The sequence below is a fragment of the Rhinatrema bivittatum genome, chromosome 2 (assembly GCF_901001135.1).
Source record: "Rhinatrema bivittatum chromosome 2, aRhiBiv1.1, whole genome shotgun sequence".
Taxonomy (NCBI): domain Eukaryota; kingdom Metazoa; phylum Chordata; class Amphibia; order Gymnophiona; family Rhinatrematidae; genus Rhinatrema; species Rhinatrema bivittatum.
The window spans coordinates 41,969,249-41,992,778 of NC_042616.1; the positions used below are offsets into that span (position 1 = coordinate 41,969,249).

The 23,530-nt window shown below is 43.9% G+C and overlaps 1 protein-coding gene across 11 annotated transcripts in view; it reads left to right on the forward strand.

The window, feature by feature from the left end:
• The window catches only part of LOC115085938 (zinc finger protein 566-like), a 158,625-nt gene that overhangs the window by 28,483 nt on the left and 106,612 nt on the right, over nt 1–23,530 (forward strand). The window contains exon 4 of one of the 11 annotated variants that reach the window (XM_029592490.1): nt 8,045–9,625. The exons of the other annotated variants lie outside the window; for them this stretch is intronic. Within the exon in view, the coding sequence (XP_029448350.1) occupies nt 8,045–8,895 (851 nt within the window). The 3' untranslated portion in view covers nt 8,896–9,625. Of the gene's footprint in view, nt 1–8,044; nt 9,626–23,530 lie in introns of those variants that run through there. 11 annotated transcript variants of the gene reach the window in all.

The following is a 23,530-nucleotide window of genomic DNA, read 5'->3' on the forward strand; positions in this document are numbered from 1 at the left end:
ACATTTTCCGTTCTATTAACCATTCCCTTCCTAATAATTCCTAACATTCTATTTGCTTTTTTGACTGCTGCAGCACACTGAGCCGACGATTTTAAAGTATTATCCACTATGATGCCTAGATCTTTTTCCTGGGTGGTAGCTCCTAATATGGAACCTAACATCGTATAACTACAGCAAGGGTTATTTTTCCCTATATGCAACACCTTGCACTTGTCCACATTAAATTTCATCTGCCATTTGGATGCCCAATCTTCAAGTCTTGCAAGGTCCTCCTGCAATGTATCACAGTCTGCTGTTGGACCTCCTCCACCTTAGGCCATGGCAATAAAAGAAAAAATAAAAAATAACAAGGGTAGACATCCTGCAGCCATGACCCTCTTCTCACTTGAGCTGTGACCTCTTCACAGGCAATCATGTGCCATCACTATGTTTCACTCCAACCCCATGGGACAAAGCTGCTCCCACCACAGGGTAACTAAAAATGTTTGCTTTTTTTTTTTTTTCCCACATCCTGGTCCCGTTCAGGTGGTCATCGCTCCCCCCTCTCCATGCTCCTCAGGCTCAGAGGTATCTCCAGTTAAAGTCTGTGGAAAAGTTGACCAGCCTGCCCTCATCACTTAAGGCTCCATGGGATTTCTTTTCCACCAAATGCACGAGACTGCACGTTTTTACACCGAGTCTTTAATTTGTGTGCTTTCTTTCATAATATCCTGTAATGTAGTTAGCACTTACAGCCCAAAGTATAAGAGGGTATGAGAAACATCTCATAAGAGGACTTCTGCATGATGCAGCTCTGAGACTTGGCAGCGTGGTCACTCAGCTCCTGCTTATCTCCTCACTAAATCCATAAGAACTTAAGAAATAACAATACTGGGTCAGACCAAAGGTCCATCAAGCCGGGCATCCTCTATCCGATAGCGGTCAGTCCGGGTCACAAGTGCCGGTTAGGATCCAAAAGAAGAGATCCGGTCTTTCTTGCTCATAACCAGGGATAAGCAGTGGCTTTCCCATGTGTGTGCATGGCTACTCGTGGTTTATAGACTTTTTATTTTCCTCCAGGAGCTTGTCTAAACCCTTTTTAAATCCAGCTACGCTAACTGCTTTCACCCCATCCTCTGACAACAAATTCCACAGTCTAATTGTGCACAGAGTGAAAAAAAAAATCTTTCTTTGATTTGTTTTAAATTTGCTGCCTCAGGGGTAGGCAACTCCAATCATGGAGGGCCACAAGCAGGCCTGGTTTTCAGGATAGTCCCAGAAAACGGTGCGGAAGATGATCTAGGAAAGCCAGGAGATGGATAAAAAGCGTAGACCAGTCATCTTAGGCGCAGGGGTATATTTATTAGAAGAGACAAGGCTAAATAGTATAATCATAAATAGTCCAGTTCACCCGACTCTGACCGAGTTTCGCCTATACAGTAGGCTGCGTCAGGAGCTTTTCTATGATACAGGTAGCTTGTTAAACATGCAATATGTAAAACCCTTGATTATTGGTTCTCCATCAAAGTAGTAGTGCATGTGTACTTCATAAATATAATATATTTAATGCAAAGAAACTGCAAGGATCACTGCTGTTAAAAAGGCGTTTATCAATCGATGTTTTATATATAATGCAGGGTCTTTGCATTCTTTGAAAGAAAATTGGCACAATGAATATGCATGGGAGAGATCTGCATGCACTGCCTCCATTCTATGCAATTCTAATTCATGCATATTCATTGGATATCCTGAAAACCAGACATTACCAGACGTTGTGTCACTCCAGGACTAGATGCTACCTATTAGCTTCATAGTGTCCCCTAGTCCTAGTACTATTTGAAAGTGTAAATAATCATTCCTTGTTTTACTGTTCTACCCCACTCATGATTTAGAACATAAGATATGCCCCAAGTCGTATAGGCATCGAGATACCTCCCCGTGCATTCCAGCCGCAAGATTTGCGTTTAACCACACATCATTTCCTGCTGCTATGGGGCTAGTTTCACTACCCTTATTGCGAAACTGGCCCGTGTTGGTGATGATTGGTTAAATGCGACTCCTGCAGCCTTGCACTTCATGATCTGGAAGCTCATCCCTCGGCGGAAGAGAGCGAGAGGACCTGGTGGCCTCCAGCATTCCTCATCCCACTGGATTCTGAAGAATGAGGCATGGCAAGTCGCCGCGGAGCACATCCCACAGCAGCCGAAGAGAGACCCCACCTTAATGATGGCTGAGAAGAGGCCCATTCAGTGAGAGTATAAGTGTGAACCTGTGTGTGTTGCGAGCTGGTGTGGGTGGGTGAGAGCCTGTATGTACATGTGTGTGTGATTGCATGTGGAAGAGAGTGAGCGTGTGAGTGTGTGTGATTGCATGTGTGTATGATTGTATGTGGGAGAGCGCGTATGTGTGTTTGTATGTGGAAGAGAGAGAGCATTCGTGTATATTGTGTATGTGTGAGAGAGAGGAGAAAGTTTGCGTGGACCCTCCCCCACCCACCCTAATTAATTTATGACAATTACAGGGTGATTGGAAATCAAAAGTTTCCTGGTATGGAGAGCAGTTTGTTTTTAAAAAAATATCATTATTCATTTTATATAAGACAACCATATAGCCATCAACACTTCCGTTAACAATCAGTTTAAATCAACAGTGGAATTTTCTCCCCCTCCCCCCCCCCCCAAAAAAAAAGTATGAAAAAACAGAACTTCATTCCTACAAATCTTCATTACTGACATCAGACCTATTGACAGCACAAAAAGTAGTGGCAAATGCCGAGGTGAATCTATCTTTTACAGAGGAAGGCAAAGTTTCTATAAATGCACCCCAGATTTTGTGAAAAGTTAATCTTTTCCCACAGGGCCTGATAAACCAAGTTTTTAAATCTAACGTTAGGACCTCTAGCGTTTCCGAGAACCAAAAATTGAAGATAGGAACTTCCTGAAAAATCCACCTTGCCAATAAACATCTCCTAGCAATACAGAATCCCTTCATCAAAGATATAGCTTCCCAATTATTGCAATTTATATCGACAGAGAGCACTCCTAGAACACACACTGCTGCCTGGGCTGGAACCTGAATCTTCAGTTTCTCAGAGATGAAACTTCTAATCTCATCCCAGAAATCCTGGACTGGCGGACAGGACCACAACCATGGCACAGTGTGGCTCTGTCTGTAGAACACTTCAACTACCCCGGGTTATCTATTAGCTTCATCTGATGTGCCCTATGAGAAGAAATAAACTGTGTAGAACTCTCAAGTGCTGTTCCCTTAATAATATCAAAGGGATACGTCTATATAACATAACCAAGCTGGCAGATAAATCATCATCCTCTAGTTCCGAGCCCAGATCAGTAATCCACATTGCAGCTAAAGCTGAAAGCGTCTTGTATGTAGTAATGGAGTGGTCATACTGATATAAACTAGCTGGTTTTTTTATCCTTAGAAGTTTTAATTATCGGGTGTTATTTGATAGGTCTGCTGTCAGAAATATTTTGTTGGTGTTTGGAAAATTTAAAAACTCATACACATTTTTTAAATTATATTATGTTATTCTATTCATCAGCTGTTTTGAAAAATGTATTCTTTTTATTGATATGGTTTTAGTATTATGTTTTGTTATATTCATTTTATTGTTTGATGTTTTATGAGGCATGTTAATGTTTCTGTTTTTCCATTGTTGCACTGCATACAGAGTTTGCTTTGTTGCAGTTTCCAGTTGAGTTATTGTCAGCATGTTTCTATTTATACTTTTTTATGGTCACTTTATTCTGTATTTGGTGAGCTCATGCATATGTGACTGAGGTGAGGTATTCTGCTAGTTAGCATGAACTTTCTGCATAGGGATCTAGAGCAGCCTGGCCTGTTCTATTGTCTTAATAGGGGGTGTATTGGCGAGAAGAGGGAGGGAATGAGAGACTATTTCCATTTCTGCTTTGTAAAAATTTGTTTTTATATGAGGAAAACCATCAATTTCAATCATATTTTTACATAACTGAAAATTAATGTCAATCAAAATGAATATTCAAGGGAGGTCATGTGATGTGATGAACCAAGGCGGACGTGTCGGGTCTGGGCTCTGGGTGCCAACTTCTTAATATCCCTCACAATCAGCTTCTTTCTCAGCTAATATAGAGTGGTGACTTGAGTGTTTGGCAGTGCATATGTCCATCACGAATTATATGTAGAAATTGCCACCGATTATTATCGGTAGATGCAGAAAAAAAGATTTAAAAAAACCTGTGGCACAGATAGCAAAATGGCGCCCCCACCAGAACAATCCAGAGATAAATCCCCGACCGACAGTATAGTCCTGGAAATCAAATCAGTGGTGTTGGCAGTACTGGACGAGAAATTATCGGGATTATCATCGCACATAGCAGATCTAAAAAAACGTGCTCACCGAATTGAACCCTTGCCTGGAGCTAGCAGAAGGCCGAATCTCCACTGGCGGTTACGGCGAAACTAGCCACTTTAGAAAAACTGCTCAAGAATCAGACAGAAAAGATAGATGATCTGGGAAATCGTGCAAGAAGATCAAACTTTGCGTTTTACGGGCAAACCTCAATCGGTGGAAGACAGAAACCTGGAGACTTCCTGGAACAATGGCTGCTGGACACTCTTGGCCTCCCGGAGCTAAAGGCCCAATTTAGAGTGGAGAGAGCACACCATCTAGGCCAACGAGTAGAAAGAGAAGCACGTCCCCAGGTTAGGTAATTGCTAAAATCTTTAAACTTTGCACATAAACATAAGATCCTACAAGCGTACCACAAAAAATCCAAACTTTTGTGTGAATCCCATTGAATATTAATTTTTCAAGATTACTCGGCCCAAATCTCCTCACTACGCAGAGACTTTTTCATCCGTTTGCACAAAGCTGGTGGAGAAGCAGATTAAATTCTCAATACAATACCCAGCTAAGCTTAAGATATGGCACGCAGGCCAAAGGAAAATATTTGACAGTGTTGCAGAGGCAACACAATTCGTGAACACACTTTTTCAATGATTGCTCAAATTTCCAGGGGAGAGGTGAAAGAAAGGAGACGCAGACAACAGCAAGAGGAGTCAACTTTATTAGCTGCTAACCGCTTCCTCCATATAAACGAAGGCAGAATTGTTAGGAACAGAACAATTTTAACTCTTTTCTTTGTCTCTTCTTGGACACTTCTGCCCGCTATCGTGGGAGGCCATAACCCAAAGAAGCGGCTGTGCAGACAAGGTTGCTAGGCCTGGTCTATTGCTCGTCTTCTTATCAGCCTGTCTGTTATAGCTCCATGTTATCTCCCCCAGCGTCGAGATGTAACAGTCACATGAAACGGTTGGAAGTCTTATTCAGCAAGCAACCTTAATGACGATTTTTGGTGACATGAGAAGCAGCAATCAAAAGCAACGCACAAGAGAAGAGACTCTAGGACGGTCCCAGCAGAAAGACGTGGATGATCGTGTCTGACTATTTGAACTATATCCTTTCATAGAGGGGAGAGAGTGGCACCCGTACACAGTTCACACATGACCTTGCTTCTTTTATTGAAGGAAAAAGAATGCTGTTTGGAAAGGGAGGTAGAGGGTGGGGAAGGGATAATTTCATGTAGTGGATCATTACTATTTAGAACACTGCAAGGGATGGATACTCTTGGCTTTCTTTCTAAAGTTACCCGTTCTCTCTAATGGTCTGAAGCAGAGAGGTGGAGTTGGGCTGGGGACCCCACACTCTGTTAGCAGTCCGTCTACAACTGCTATTTGCGATGATAATCCCGATAATTTCTCGTCCAGTACTGCCAACACCACTGCTTTGATTTCCAGAACTATACTATCGGTCGGGGATTTATTTCCGGATTGTTCTGGTGGGGGCGCCATTTTGCTATCTGTGCCGTGGGGTTTTTCTTTATCTTTTTTCTGCCTCTACCGGTCATAAGCGGTGGCAATTTCTGCATATAATTCGTGATGGACATATGCACTGCCAAAGACTCAAGCTGAGAAAGAAGCTGATTGTGAGGGGATATTAAGAGGGTGGCACCCAGACCCGACACGTCCACCTTGGTTCATCACATCACATGACCTCCCTTGAATATTAATTTTAACTGACATAAATTTTCAACACTTACCTCAGTGTTCCTCCTGCCAGGCAGGCAGTTGGTCAAGCCCCTCCCCTTTCTTGTGTGTCATTTGCTGGGCTGTCATCTTGAGGTCCTCGATCTATATAGAGAAATAGAAGTAGAGCTGCTGTTTTAATGTAGCTGATTCAGTGACGTCAAGAAAGATATGTTTCCTTTTCATTTCCATTAAAACTTTGGGTCTGTTTCATGGCTCTTTGCTCTCCCTGCAGACAGCGATATGTGGTGTCCTGTCACATGGCCAGAAACTGAATCAGAGCAGGGACAAAACCAGAACAGCCGAGAGAACCCAGTTTCAGGAGGCCAATGCTGTCTTTCGGACAACCGCATTTTGATGCATTATGGTTTGAAAGGGATGAATCTGGGACAATAGACACTAGGGATGTGAATCGTGTCCTCGATCGTCTTAACGATCGATTTCGGCTGGGAGGGGGAGGGAATCGTATTGTTGCCGTTTGGGGGGGTAAAATATCGTGAAAAATCGTTAAAAATCGAAAAATCGAAAAACCGGCGCATTAAAACCCCCTAAAACCCGCCCCCGACCCTTTAAATTAAATCCCCCACCCTCCCGAACCCCCCCCCCAAATAACTTAAATAACCTGCGGGTCCAGCGGCGGTCCGGAACGGCAGCGGTCCGGAACGGGCTCCTGCTCCTGAATCTTGTCGTCTTCAGCCGGCGCCATTTTCCAAAATGGCGCCGAAAAATGGCGGCGGCCATAGACGAAAAAGATTGGACGGCAGGAGGTCCTTCCGGACCCCCGCTGGACTTTTGGCAAGTCTCGTGGGGGTCAGGAGGCCCCCCACAAGCTGGCCAAAAGTTCCTGGAGGTCCAGCGGGGGTCAGGGAGCGATTTCCCGCCGCGAATCGTTTTCGTACGGAAAATGGCGCCGGCCATACGCGTATGGCCGGCGCCATTTTCCGTACGGAAAATGGCGCCGGCAGGAGATCGACTGCAGGAGGTCGTTCAGCGAGGCGCCGGAACCCTCGCTGAACGACCTCCTGCAGTCGATCTCCTGCCGGTGCCATTTTCCGTACGAAAACGATTCGCGGCGGGAAATCGCTCCCTGACCCCCGCTGGACCTCCAGGAACTTTTGGCCAGCTTGTGGGGGGCCTCCTGACCCCCACGAGACTTGCCAAAAGTCCAGCGGGGGGCCGGAAGGACCTCCTGCCGTCCAATCTTTTTCGTCTATGGCCGCCGCCATTTTTCGGCGCCATTTTGGAAAATGGCGCCGGCTGAAGACAACAAGATTCAGGAGCAGGAGCCCGTTCCGGACCGCTGCCATTCCGGACCGCCGCTGGACCCGCAGGTTATTTAAGTTATTGGGGGGGGGTTCGGGAGGGTGGGGGATTTAATTTAAAGGGTCAGGGGTGGGTTTTAGGGGGTTTTAGTGTGCCGGCTCACGATTCTAACGATTTATAACGATAAATCGTTAGAATCTGTATTGTATTGTGTTCCATAACGGTTTAAGACGATATTAAAATTATCGGACGATAATTTTAATCGTCCTAAAACGATTCACATCCCTAATAGACACCACGCAGTTTTGGGATGCAAGTTTACAAGTAAGACTGGCTCAATTGTCTCCCTTCTGGAACAGACACTAGTCAGCTGTGCAGGAGGGGCCATCGACAAAAGCAGGACCATGTCCCTGCGGATGATATTTCTCTTCCTTGGACCTTTACTGTGAGCTAGGATGCTCTGTTTATTGATGGGCCTTCTGCACGCCATATATCATTGTGTACTGTGTTATTTAGTAAGGGAACAACATCTCCTGGGTACAGTCTGTTCAAGCTTGGAATTCCCCAGTGGGGGAGTCTCTCCATCATTAATTGAACATGTTTTATCCCTTGCTGAGTCTAACTTCTTCACAGCAGAACCCTTCTCTTCTCTAGATTGTTTTATTCCATGTTTCCACCAGACATAATAATGCCCTGTGTTTACTTTTCTATCTAGAAAACGTTGATCCCATAAACAATAATAGAGAGACGTTTGGCTGGGAGTTTAGTGAGAATTCAGAAGGGAGCAAGATGTTACCAGAAAGAGACAAGGAAGATACTTTTCCATATCCTGACTGGGGAAGAAAGTGCAGGAAGCGATGCATCTCTGAAGAGAAGCAAAGAAAGTCAACAGCAAACTTGGGTGACAATTTTTCTGTCTGTGAGCAAAGTGCCAGTAATGTCACCCACACAGGGGAAGAGCAGAGAAACCAGACGGCAGAACAAAGATGTTTATGTGATATATGCGGGATATTCCTCGGGAATCCTATAACTCTGAAATCACATCAGATATCTCACACTGAAGAGAGACTATCCACATCTACAGACTTTGAGAAAACCTACACACACACGACATATTTTAAATATTCTGAGTGCGGACAAGATTTCAGTAGCAAGGAAAAATCAGTACAATACCAGAAAATCAATGAAGGAGCGAGGCTTTTTACATATATGGAATATGGGAAAAACGCTATTAATACAGCAAATTTCACAGAACACCAGAAACCACAAATATGTGAAAAACCGTTTTCTTGCAATGAATGCAATAAAAGCTTTTTTCATAAGAGCGATCTTTCAAGACACCAGAAAATCCATATGGGTGAAAGATCATTTTCATGTACTAAATGTAACAGAAGCTTCTTTCAGAAAAGTGATCTCACAAGACATGAAAGAATCCACACTGGTGAGAAACCATTTCAATGTTCTAAATGTGATAAATGTTTTAGTCGGAGTTCTGTTCTAAGAAAACATGAACGAGGAGAAAAACATAAGAACAGTATAGGTGAAAGAGGAGTCACTATCCAGTGACTATTCTGTGGATTGTGGTGCATTCAGATATAAAGAAAATGTGGAAGAAAGATTCAGGAATAGTCCCAGTTATATTGGGTGCCACTAGCCTGATTAAGAATAATTTACAAGCACACCTTGCTATGTTGCTTATAGAAATTACAGCCTATGAACTCCAGAAGGAGACGTTTTGGCACAATACAAGTATTGTGGGGTACTAGTAGTAAATTTAAGCGACTGAGATAATTCTCCTAGGATAAGCAGGATGGTAGTCCTCACATATGTGTGACATCATCAGATGGAGCCCGGCATGGAAAGCTTCTGTCAAAGTTTCTAGAAACTTTGAATGGCACACTGAGAATGCCCAGCATGTCACTATCCATGCAGGGTCTGTCTTCAGTCTTTTCTTTTCTACGGAGCTACTGCCTTGCTGTGGTGGAGCTCTTGCTCTTTTTTTGTGGAAAAAGTTCCATAAAGTTATTTTTTTTGCTCTGCACTGGGTCTCCCTCTGGTTCCCCGTCGGTTTTTCTCATTAACCGGTAAGTTTTTTCTCTCTGTCAGTGATTGCCAGTTGTCATGCGCTTGTGGTCTTCTGTATGCCTCATGGCGGAGTTGGGGTTCTGTCGGTGCCCCCAGACTATCGGGCCAATACAGTACAGTGCGCTCCGACGGAGCGCACTGCTAACCTGCCCTTGGACACGTGTTTTCCCTTACCCCTTATTCAGTAAGGGGCGGGAAAACGCGTGTCCAACCCCTCGAACCTAATAGCGCCCGCAACATGCAAATGCATGTTGACGGCCCTATTAGGTATTCCCGCACGATTCAGAAAACAAAATGTGCAGCCAAGCCGCACATTTTGCTTTCAGAAATTAGCGCCTACCCAAAGGTAGGCGCTAATTTCTTCGGGCACCGGGAAAGTGCACAGAAAAGCAGTAAAAACTGCTTTTCTGTGCACCCTCCGACTTAATATTATGGCGATATTAAGTTGGAGGTTCCGAAAGTTACCAAATGTAAATAAATAAATAAATAAATAAATTTGAAGTCAGCCCGCGGCTGTCAGGTTGAAAACCGGACGCTCAATTTTGCCGGCGTCCGGTTTCTGAGCCCATGGCTGTCAGTGGGCTCGAGAACCGACACCGGCAAAATTGAGCATCGGCTGTCAAACCTGCTGACAGCCGCCGCTCCGGTCCAAAAGGAGGGGCTAGGGATGCGCTAGTGTCCCTAGCCCCTCCTTTTGCCTGTTTTTACCGCCGGGCCTCATTTGAATAGAGAATCGCGTGCACAGGAGAGTGGCTTGTGCGCGCGCCGGGAGAGCGGGCATTTGCCCGCTTTCCCGCGGACTTTACTGTATCGGCCCGTATGTTCTTAACGGATCCTCATGAAGTGTGCATCCTGTGCCTAGGGGCATCGCACGAAGTTCGGGCTGCGATCTGTGCGTGCAGATGACTCCAAAGGGCCATAAGGCCAGGCTGAATAAGATGGAGAAGGTTTTCAGTTCAGGTAAGTCCAACCCTTTACCTTCCACCCCGGCAACTATGCCATTGATGCCCAAGGTCCGGGAAGAACCCTTAGTCATTGATGCTTCGTTGGCCATTCCTTCCCTGAGACTTTTGGGGGAGAAAGGTACTGGGGATCGACCCATATCGGTCACTTCAAAGTCATAGACTTCTGGATTATCATCCTCATTGCTGGGGAAAGACCGGGCTAAGCACATAGGAAGTCTTGGAAACACCGCCACCGGTCTCCGTACTCACATAGTGCCAGACTTGGGCTGGCCTTGGGTGCATGCCACCAAGCCACCGAAGCGGCCCCAGCGAGAGGAGGCTCCATCCTCCCTCAAGTCTGGTGGCTCAAGGCCATCCGCACCAATCCCAGTGTTGGACATTGAGCCCCCCTCCGTGTCCCGAGGAGGAGATGGTCTCTCCTCTCCCCTCTCAGCCTGCCCTTTCAGTAGAGGCTTTTGAGGCAGAGCTGGAGCATCTGGTGTGCCTGGCGGTGGAAAGCACTTTGTGCAATAGGGAGATGGTGCTCCCACCACCAGTACTAGTGCCTTCCCTGATTCTGGTGGTATCACTGATGCCGGTGCCCGCACTGACGCCTGTGCCAGTGTCTGTGGTATCCAGCTTGGAACTGTTGTTGGATCGTCTCGATGACAGCCTTTGTATCCTCCCAACACAATTGTTGCCAGCATCCCACGAATCCTCGGTGGCCCGCTGGGCACCGAAGCATAAGGCATCTGAGCCAGTCCTTGTCGGTGACTCTTCTGGTGACGCGGGACCCTCTGTGCCTTCTGCACCAATGGAACCCCCCATGCTGCCGGGGATGGTGCCTGGTCCCCCGGGTCCCTCTTTCGCTCCAGGTCCCTCGGTGCCTCTGCCCAGGGATGTGTCCAGTGCTCCCCAGCTTCCCCCTTCGGGCGGCCTTGATGAGCCTGAGGACCCTTATGACCCTTGGAGAAGTGATAACTCATCAGTGGATTCCGTTGGAACCCTCGAAGGAGTGGCATCAGTCCCCACTGGAGGACCTGACCTTCGCGGGGTTTGTCAGGGCTATGGCTGAAGCCATACCCTTCCAACCTATGACTGAGGAGGATGCCTGCCAAAGAAATGCTGGAGATTCTCCAGTTCATGGATGCCCTGAAGGAAATGGTGGCGGTCCCCGTCCACGAGATTCTCCATGAACTACTCCCTCGTTTTTTGGAGCACCCCCCCTCTGTGGCCCCAATGAACTGGAAGACTGATGGGGTGTATCTCCTGCAGCAAGCTGTGGGCTTCAATAAGCACCACTTCCCCACCAGTCTGTGGTGGTAGAGTCTGCGCTGAAGAAAGCAACGAGGTCGAAGACTCATGTCTCGGTTCCGCCAGACAATGAGAATAGGGCATGGGATGCCATGGCTAGGAAAGGGTTCCAGGGCTCCATGCTGTTGGCCCTTATCGCTTCCTACCTGTTATACATGACCTAATATACCCGTAGCCTCTGGAAGCAAGTCTAGGAGGTTGCAGATGGCCTTGCCCAGCAGCCTCAAGAAGCCCTTATGGCCATTGTCCGCCAGGGCCTTGAGTGTGGAAAGCATGAAGTGCATGCGACCTATGAAGTCTTCGAGACAGTGGGCTGCATAGCTGCTGCTAGCATCTCAGCGAGGCGTCTTGCTTGGTTCTGTGTCTTGGACCTTCGCCATGAGATTCAAGACCGGCTGGCTGATCTACCTTGCACTGGGGATAACCTTTTCGGTAACAAGGTGAAGAATGCGGTCACGCAGCTGAAGGATCGCCACGAGCCCCTCCAGCAGTTGTCAGCCACTGTCTTGCCCTCTCATCTGCTTCCAAGAGGTCTTCCCAGCCTGGGCCAAAGAGGCCATTCTACAGGCAACGGAAGTACTACCCTCCTGCCCCTCGGAACCGGAGAGAGACCCAGCGCAGAGCAAAACCAGAACTTTATGGAACTTTTTCCTTGGCCCATAAATGAGGTTCAGTTCGGCGAAGTTATGTGTAAAACAAACCCATTTGGAGAAAATGCCCTCTGAGAGACCATTCTCATACAGTGAGTGTGGAAAATGCTTCAATCATAAGTGTTCTCAAAATACACCAGACAATCCACACTGGTGAGACCATTTTCATGTATTCAAAGCTTTTTTTTTTTCAGAAGAGTGATCTCATAAGACATCAGAATATCCACGCTGCTAGGAGATTTTTCTCCTATACTGAGTGTGGAAAATACTTCATTCGTAAGTGTTTTCAGAATGTACCAGAAAATTCACACTGGTGTGAGACCATTTGCTTGTTGTGAATGTAATAAAAGCTTCTGTCAGAGACCTCACAAGACACAAGAAAATCCATAAGAACAGCAATGCTAATAAATGTGTCAGTAAATGTGACAATTCTCTATAACAATAGAGCGAGAGAAGTTCCTCTTCCTCTGATTCCTGCAGTCAGAGACCAACGAATTGTGACAGAAAGATACAAAAATAGTCCCAATTGCAGTGGATGCCACCAGCCTGATTAAAAGTCCAGGTGCACTTTGTTTGTTTCCTTTATATATTACATCTCATGATTAACTCTAGAAGGAAGCTTTTTTGGCACAGTGCAAGTATTCAGGTAAACACTATGAGTGAGGTTCATCCTTGCTCTAGTATGTACAAAGCAAATCCATTTGCAGACATTACCCCACGTGAATGGATTGAGTAGTTACGGAACTACTATTGCAGGAAATAGACCATAGAAGAGAGTGAAAAAACTAAGAGGAAGAGATACAATTAAGGGGATCCCTGAAAATAAAAAGGAGGTAAGGTACTGCCATTTTGATGAAACAAGCCCGTTCTTTAAATCAAGAGAGTGTGCACCAAAAGCTGGAAGAAAGAAGAAGAATACATAAGGAAAAGATGTAAAAAGCAACTGAACAAAATTAACAAACTTTAATAACAAAAGTAAAGAAAAGCAGTATGTAAGGGATAACATTTTAAAACAATTAAGGGCTGATGCAGAATGAGAATTAGAGACTGAAAGAGGAGATTTGGAGAGAAGTGCCAGAAGTGCCATTCACCCCAATTTTGATAACACCCATCACCCAACTCTTAGGCCTCACTGTATTCTCACTTTCACTATTCAATGCACAATCTCTGTCCAAGAAATCTCTAATCCTCAACGACTATCTCCTTGATACCAAACCAGATATATGTGCTATAACAGAAACATGGCTCAAACCCACGGACACAGCAATTATAAACCAACTTCCCACATCAAACTACGACATCTTCTCCATCCCCCGACTGAAAAAAAGAGGAGGAGGACTCCTATTTGCATCAAAAAAAGACCTCGGGTTCATCCAGCACCCATACAACTCAGACTCTAAACTAGAAATGGGTCTCTTCACCTCGGAACAACTACAAATCCTACTCGTCTACGCCCCTCCGGGCCTCCTTGAGACAGACCCCTCCCCCTTAGTAGAGGAAATCACAACCCTCATCAAACTGGACGCTCCAGCAATTATCCTAGGAGATTTTAATCTGCATGTGGACAATCCTACCCCATCATCCAGCTGTGAATCCTTTCTCTCTGCCCTCTCAGCCCTGGGTTTCAAACAACTAGTTACCAAACCCACACACAAAGCAGGCCACACGCTGGATCTTATCTTTATTAACCCAGGCATCAAACATTCTTCACGCCTCAAAAGCAAGAAGGTCCCTTGGTCTGATCACTCACTTATCTCAACCGCATTCTCATTGAACAAACCCTCCACCTCCAAAGGGCCCTCACCATCTTTCCCATACAGAAGATCCTGCTCTACAGAAGACCTCAGCTCCCACCTAGCCTCTCAACTTCCATCCATTGATCTCTCAAACCCGAACACAGCTCTCCGCTCTTGGAAAGCCATCACAGATTCCATAGCCGACAAGCTATGTCCGCTAGCAACCAAAAAATCACTCCCAAACGCCTCCAAAAGACAACCATGGTTCACGGAAGAACTAAGAAAGCTAAAACAAAATCTAAGACAGAAAGAGAGCGACTGGCGCAAATCCCCAAGCACCAATACACGATCCATCTACAAAGCCACCCTCCATCAATACAAGTCAACTACCTCTAAATCCAAAAGGGACTACTATGCATCCAAGATTCACCACTTAATCTTCGACGCAAAAGCCCTCTTCGCCTATGTCTCCAATCTCACCCAAATCATCCCACAGGAGATTCCCAACGACCTAGCACAACCCAAAGCTGAAGAACTTGCTCTTCATTTTCACAACAAAGTCAACAGCCTTCTAACTCATCTGCCTTCTAATCCCACCGACCCTGCTCTTTACCAGTCTCTTCAACAATCATCCCTCAACAACAATGGTCTGGAAACACTTGAACCCATCTCTATCTTAGAGATACAAACTCTTATAAGAAGAATGAAACCTTCCTCCCATCCTTTGGATACTATCCCCACCAAACTGCTCCTGGCCATCCCTGACTCCATCGCTAAAACCTTGTCGGACATCATAAACTGCTCACTCTCCCAAGGACTATATCCTGACGACCTCAAATTGGCCTCCATCAAACCTCTACTCAAGAAACCCAACTTGGATCCTAAAGACCCCAACAACTTCCGTCCTATCGCCAATCTCCCATTCATAGCCAAGATTCTAGAAAAAGTTGTCAATACTCAACTCTCCGAATACATAGAAGAAAACAAAATCCTATTCCAATCACAATACGGATTTCGCAAGTCACTGAACACAGAATCCCTCCTCATCTCCATGTCTGACTTCATATTAATGGGCCTTGACAAAGGCCAATCCTTCCTCTTAATTCTACTGGACCTATCAGCCGCCTTTGATACGGTCAATCATTCCATTCTCACTTCCATTCTGGCTTCTATAGGTATCTCAGGCACAGCTCTCTCATGGTTTAAATCTTTTCTCTCCAACAGAGGCTTCAAGGTTAAGATACAGAACAAAGAATCTTCACGAATGGACGCATCCATAGGTGTCCCCCAGGGCTCCTCACTGTCACCTACACTCTTTAACATTTATCTTTTACCTATCTGCCAACTCCTCTCCAACCTTAACCTCAAACATTTCCTCTACGCCGACGACATCCAGATCGTGATACCCATTAAAGAATCTTACACAAAAACATTGGTTCACTGGGAAAACTGTCTCTTCGAAATTAAACATCTCCTGGCTAACCTAAACCTAGTTTTAAACTCCTCTAAAACAGAACTGCTTCTCATCTCCCCAGATAATAATGCCATCTCTAATCCTCCAACTATCCCAACTACTACACAGGTGAGAGATCTAGGAGTATTAATTGATAACCGGATGAACCTTAAAGCTTACATCAACAGAACCACCAAGGACTGTTTCCACAAACTCCAAGTTCTGAAAAGAATTAGACCACTCTTCCACACTCAGGACTTCAGAACCATTCTACAAGCTATCATTTTTTCTAAGATCGATTACTGTAACTCTATCCTTCTGGGCCTACCTTCCTCCTATACTAGACCCCTCCAGATGTTACAAAACGCTGCGGCAAGATTACTGACAAACTCCAGGAGGAGTTTGTCAGTAAAACGCTGCGGCAAGATTACTGACAAACTCCAGGAGGAGGGACCATATATCTCCAATCCTAAAAGATCTCCACTGGTTGCCTGTTCACTTTAGAATCCTCTACAAATCTCTTTCCATAATATACAAAACCATCCATCAACACACCCCACTCGACTTACAAGTCCCATTCCAAATTTATAACTCCTCCAGACCAACAAGAGACACACTCAGAGGATCTCTTCAAGTGCCCCCAGCCAAAACTACCAAACACATTACCTTGAGAGATCGGGCCTTTTCAACAGCCGGCCCCCTTCTATGGAACTCCATCCCACCGGACCTTAGACAGGAGCCCAGCCTCCCAACCTTCAGGAAGAGACTTAAGACCTGGCTGTTTAAAAAAGCTTTCCCGGACACCGATTAATTCTATTCAGCCAGATTCTACCACTTCCACATGTAAAAATGTTATTACTAATGTAAATACCTATACCTAATGTTATTCTCTTTCTTTTCTTCTCTCCTCCCAGTTCTATTACCTTGTTATTTGTAACTGCTTCCTTCTACACAAATAGGTTATTGAATTGTTTACTGTACACCCCTGTTATATGTAAACCGGCATGATGTGTTTGCAACATGAATGCCGGTATATAAAAATTTTAAATAAATAAATAAATAAAGAGAGGAACTAGAACAGTCAAGGAGCACCAGAAGTGTAAGGCATTAGAACAAGAGAATCTCCAGAAGAGAGAAAGTGGAACTGAAGAAGTAATAGGTGAGATACTAGTTAATGAGGATGAAAGCAGAGTGAAGAAAGGCAGGAGAGAGACCAGGAGATGGAGGAGTTAGTGATTGATATGGTTATGTGTGTTAGTGTGCAAGAGAGACAGAGAGAGATTACCCAAGAGAAATACGACACAGGAAGTAAAAGAAATATTAAGATTAAGAAGGCTATATTCTGTATAAAAGAACTATCAGTATCACAGAAATAAACATACACTATTGTGCAGTGAAAGTCATTGTTGAGAGAATCCTACCAACAAGTGGAAAAGTAAAGGAAAAAAGAAAAATTCCTTGGTAAAAAATGAAAAATACAGCAGACAGATGTATCACTGATAGATGAGCACCTCTAAAGGACTGAGGATGCAATAGAGCTATTTTCAATGGTGCTTGACCCCACCAATGCTGATTAAATATATGAGGGTATTAAGGATGCATGTCGGCATGAGTGTGAAGGAGAAGAAATCAAGCTGTGTGTATGATGGAGCTGTCAAAAAAACAGTGTCCGTTTGGAAAAACATTCATAAAAATTAAGCTTCCCTGGATTCCTCTTGTTTTCCTGCTGGGGCAAATGGAGGAGGACTCGCCTTATTCTAATGATAGATTATCACTCAGCTTCTGGTGGCAGTTAGATGTATAATTGCAGCAAGCGGCAGAAGAATAATCCACCGGCAGTGCAAGCATGGTTTCAAAAAAACATGGCATGTCAACTGGACAAACTGACCGCCTTACCACATAATTGTAGAGGAGCAGCAGCAGCAGAAGCTGTTTGTATTCATTTTTTGAGCTGTAATGTCCCAGACTTCCAGTAGAACGGTTTTTGAAATGACTATTTTGAACAAGGATATGCATTCTCTTGTCATAGCTACTTTTATATTTAAGCTATTTAATATGGCAATTTGTATTGTTTGCATGAGCTTAGTTGGGGGAAGGGTGGGTTAAAGGCTTAAAATGTTTCAGCAAAAAATGTTGTGAAAGAGAGAAAATTGAAAAAGATTGTGACCCTTATATTTGTATAACAGACATTTATTGTTACCTGCCAATAAAATATTTAAATCCAAACCCTCCCCACTCCTAAAGAACATGGAAAAGGCAAACATCAAAAGTATGGAATGGCCTAAAATATCAACAGAAGAGCTGGAAGTCAGGTTTTAAAAAGCCCAAGGCTGGAAGGGTTGGAGTGTTGAACGTTTGGCTCAAACATGTAACATCTCTCCACCAAGTCCTGCTAAAGAGCTTCTTTGTGCTGTGCGGGTACTGCTCTTGCACTTTAAGCCAATGTCTTGGAACTGGTCCTATAGGCCCCACCTGCTGCGATCATCTGCCCCCGCTCCAGCCACAGAATCAGCATTTCAGCGCCGCAGCAAAGTTGGGACGTCAAAGGAAGCTCGTCCCTTTCTGCGGCCCTGAGCTTCTAGACGGACTTTAGGGATAAAACAGTGGGTTCACTTGTGAAGGGGTTTTGTTTTTTTGGGGTTTTGTTTTTTTAGCTTTGAGGGTTTGTTGTCAAGGAGTAAAGAGGTCCACTGGATATTTAAGCAAATGTCATTGTATAATTGCTGGTAAAATGTCATTCTAAAAGTTTAGGCCATACCACTGGGCTCATTGTGGGCTGGGGAATTTTTGCCCCAGGAGGTTATCATAGCAGGTGCAGGTTAGCACCCATCTGACAGTTTTATTAGGATTCCTTTATGTCCACTATAATCAGATGAGGTGGTGATAGAGGGCAGTAGAAAATAGTAAAGCACAAACGGTTAGAGGTGGAAGGGTCGGGACGCCTATGTTAACCAAACCGGGATTGCAGGTCTGGCTGAGGGAAGAGTTTCCTGTCCCTAGGGCGGAAGATTCTCTACCATATTTGGGTGTCCTCCTGCATCGGATTCCTGAGAAGGTACAATCTTTAAACTCTGAGGTTACATGGAAAAAGCCTAGTAGTCAGTTAAAAAACAAGAAATGGATGGACCTTCCGCTTTCACTAGCTGGGAAAGCGGCGTTATATCAGATGATGCTTCTCCCCAGTGGTTGTACTTCATGCAGATGCTGCCCATTTATTGGACTCAGAGGGAACTTGCAGATATAGATAGGCAAATGCAGCAGTTCATTTGGAAAGGTTTGAAACCCCGTATAGCCCCACCTAAGTTACGGTGCCTTAGGGTACAAGGAAGGTTGGGTTTAGCTGATATCAGAATGTACAATGTTTGCTTGGAACCTGTGGCCATATAAGTGATTGGATTATGGATATTACTTATTATACGCCACTGCCTGTGGAAAAGCTCAAATAAACAAAGCATGTGCTTCCTAGGCCCCTTCAAAATAGTGCTCTTCTCCGACCTACTTTGCATGCTTGGCGGTGGTTTTGCAATAAACTAGGGCTTCTCTCTCAGGCTACTCCTTTCTTGCCTCTGGTGGGTAATAAAGATTTTAGCCCCGGCATGCAAAGCAAAATATTCAGAGAGTGGCATGATAAAGGCATTCAAACGGTACTCCATGTTAGTTAGTTAGTTAGTTAGTTAGTTAGTTAGTTATTTAGTTAACTTTGTATACCGACTTTCAAGTTAATATCAAGGCGGTTAACAATATTTGAATTCGCAGTAGCAAAATTCACAAAAATCCGTTACCCAAAACACATATATCTCGCTAATAATTTACATAGTAAAATCAAATACAAAATAATGTCCCATTAAATAAGAAAAAAAAAAACCCAAAAAAACATAAAAACAAGATAAAATCTTAATAGTTAAAACATTTTTCAAAATTAAAACCCTCCAGACTTCATCCCCATTCTTTATCCTGACCTATACCTCCCTTATTCTGTCATTTTTTTAGATTTTTCGGCTCCTCTACACCCTTGCGACTTTTTATGTCTCCTGATAATCCTTTAAGTAAAATAAAGAGAAAGAGAAGAATCGGATGGCCTAGTTAAAAGCCTGTTGAAAAAGCCAGGTCTTTATCAGTTTTTTAAAACTATTAATATTCTCCTCAAGGCGGATTTCAACCGGGAGGGAATTCCACAACCCAGGTCCAGCCAAGGATAATGCTCTTTCTCTCACGGAGCTCAAATGGGCCAATTTGGGTGAGGGAATTGGTAGTAGAGCTTGCCCGAGTGACCTTAGATTGCGAGCTGGAACATGAATACGCAGTGAAGCATTAAGCCATTCCGTATTACTCCCATATATGGTTTTATGGATTAAGGTAAGACATTTATAATGAATGCGGGACTGGACTGGCAACCAATGTAACTTCATCAATGCTGGGGAAACGTGGTCATACCTATTTATATTAGACAGCAATCGCGCGGCCGCATTTTGCAGTAATTGTAGGGGACGAATAGTTGACAAAGGAACCCCCAGCAGTAGCGCATTGCAGTAATCTAATTTTGGTAAAATTAGGGCCTGCAAGACTATTCGAAAATCATTTAAATGCAACAGAGGCTTCAGTTTTCTTAACACTCTTAGCTTGTAATTGATGAAATGACCTGGTTGGATACACTTTGTTATTTGAGATATGCTATTGTATGCTATGTAACAGAACACATTATGTGTCTTACTTTGAATGTATGTTTGTTTTTGCAAAACTGAATAAAAAAGAATTGGTATAAAGCCCTTCAAGACGAATATAACTTAGAGCCAAAGCAATATTTTGCCTATTTACAATTACGGCATTTATGTCCATTCTTTGGCTTTGCCTGACCCCCATAATCATGCTTGGGAGCTTCTCTCAGAGTTTTCTGATCTGGATGATCCAAGCAGGCACACGGTTTCCTTCTGGTATGAATTATTACGCAAACATATGCCCACTTTAAGAGGGCTGGAATAGAGAATTGGGGACTAAGCTGACCTCTATATATTATAGGGGGTGTTTCATAAGAGCGCAGTCTCTATTTGTTAAATTCCATCTTACGGAGCTCCAGTTTAAATTTCTACACAGGTTCTGTATTGCTTCTAAGACTGCCAATAAAATGGGTATATCGGGGTCGGGACAATGTCCTAAATGTGGAGAAGCAGATAGTACTCTGGGCCACCAATTCTGGACCTGTTCTGTACTCCACAGATTTTGGATCGCTGTTAATACTTATCTTACTAGGATGAGTGGTATTAATCTTTCCTTAATGGTAAATATATTTTTTTGTGGGATGATGTGAGGGTATCATATTTCCTAATAAACAAGTTAAACGGTGGAGCAGGTTGACGAGGTTGCTGGCGAAGAAATGTATTTTACAAAAATGGTTGTCCACTGATCCATCAACCTTGACACAATTGCAAAATCTTCTCCAGCAGACGTGTGTCTTGGATAAATGTATGGAAAAAAATGGAGTGGTTTAAGAAAAAGCGGGATTTTGTGAAATTGTGGGAGGTATACTTGAATTCTTTGACTCCTTTTGTGAGGGGGTTAATTAAAGATTTGTCTCAAACTGTATAATAATCTTAAGATGGTGAAAGTGACATTTATTGTTCTTAATGTCTGGAGAAGGTTCAGGATCAGGTTGGGAGATTATGGGCTTTTTCAAATATGCACTTCCCATCCTGTTTCTTTACCTGATGGTTTGAAGAACCCCTTTCCATTGTATTGCTAATGTTAGTTATTATTGCCCACTGATACCGGAAATGAACGCCATCATGCCACCGCGCCATGTCGAAAAATAGGCTGTAAAATAATTGAGCCCTTGAAAAAGGATCGTTTCCATGCGAAACACGGTCCCATGTCGGGCAGAGCTACCGGGTAGAGTTTAACTCGGAGTGATTGGCTTCTATTTGCTAAGATAAGTAATGTAGCAAAAGGTTTTTCGTCACTATTTTATGGCTCACAGTATATGAGGCACATCAAGGGATAATTTGCAAAGAAAAAAACAAACAGAAATGTACTTTTGATGACCAATGATTAAATATAAGGCGGAGTGTGAAAGTGGAATCATACTATACGATGAAGCCTATTATGAAGGTCACAATTCTCACAGGTTCTTGGTGAATTGATAAAAACATTGGGCACACTGGTACCTATGCTATAGTTAGTTGTTATTGTTTAACATTTGGAATGCACTGGAAAAATGGTTTGCAGTATTAATGTGATGGGCACAGCCACTCATGACTACCACTGACCTTTGTCCACCCCTTCGTGCAACCCTTGGTGCTACCTTTTTTCGTTTTTTTTTCTTTTTTAACTTCTATGTTTCTTCCACTTTTGTTTACCTTTCTTTTTTTCATAGTTGTTATCCCTTGTTAACAATTTTCCTTGTTATTAATGTTAAATGTATTTGACAAAGGTAACTTTTTTTCCTGCATCTCCTGTTTTAATGTAAACCAGTATGATTTGTATATTATACAAGAATGTCGGTATATAAAAATTAAAACTAGATAAAATAAATGTGCTAGGATTATCTTAATAAATGGATTTAAACAAAAGTTATTGGTAAGCATTCTGCTGTCCCCTATGCAGTTTGAAAAATAAAATTCAAACCGTGGTAGATCTATTTTAGAAGTGGCGGGGGTCACTTTTATCTTGGAGTCATGGATAAGGGAATCAGATCTTTTTAACTTAGAACCTGCTTTATCCAAGGGGGAGGAGGTGTAGAAGTAATTTATTGGAATACATTGCACTATAGACAACAGCTAAATGGATGTGAGTGTATCTGGTTTGTTTTAAAGGTCCCCTGGCTATTTCATTTTTATCGGTGCACCAGTCCCCAACTCCAAATGCCATTGAGTCCCCCCGCTGGAAGGTGTCAGGAGGGCCTTTAGAGGCAAATTCTCTGTTGATGCTGCAGGCTTTTAACCTGCACTGGGATGATGTTCGCTGTAAAGGAAGTATAGGTATTTAGGGAGAGAGTGGTGCTGCTAGGCTTTTCTCCGCTAGTCCAGGGCCCTGCCCAGGTAGGAGGACAGGCGTGGCTGGGAGTGTAGGTAATGGAGCACGGCGAAACGGGGGCCGCGTCTTTGCCACGGCTTCCCACACGCACGTTGGTGAGGGACCCTGGTGCTAAAGCTGTCATGGACGACCCGATTCCCGGTCAGGCTTTTGTACCCAGCAGAGCAGCCGCCTCACTATTGAAAGTCATCTCGTGAGCAAAGCTTTTGTAAGGTAAACCCCCCTCCCCTGCCACAGCGAGGACCCCACCTCCAAGCTGGAGGATTAGCAGGAGCCCCAGCAGCCTGCCAGCACAATTAAAGGTTCTCCCTTCGGAGGCGGAGTAGAAGCTGGAGCAGGAAAAAGAGATAAAATAAAAACAGAAAATATCACCTGTAACACAAGGAAAACCAGTGCATAAGACATTTAGACTCTTACATCCAATAGCAGACAGAGAGCCATGATGATATTGTAAAAAGCTTAGCCCTGAAAAAGAAAACTGAGCTTTCTGTGACTTATACATAGAAAACCACAAACCCCCACCCTTTTTCAGTTTCCAGTTCAAGCAAATAAAAAAAATGAGTTCCTAAAGTCCCCCATCTTAATTCTGGCCAGAAAATGAGCTTAGGATTTCTCAGTGCAGACTTGTGGCCTTGCTGAATGCTTCAGATGAATTTCACTGCAGTTCTGGGGTGATGGAAGCCGCCTGGGGGAATCTGCGATGACTTCCAGTGCTCCCTGTGAATGAGGGGAGGAGGACGGTGTCACTCTCCTCATGGAGAAAGTGTCACCAAAATAAAATAAAATTCCCTTTCTATCCTAAAAAAAAAAAATAAAAATCAAGAGTAATCTTCCAATTATTCCCTAATAGAGTGTTCCCCAACCTTTTCAAGCCCAAGGCACACATCTACATTAAGAAAAAATGTTGTGAGGCACACCAACCTCCACGTGAACACGGAAAGGATTCATGTGATCAAAAGAAGAGCCAGGGAAGTGCTGAAAGCCCCATCAGTC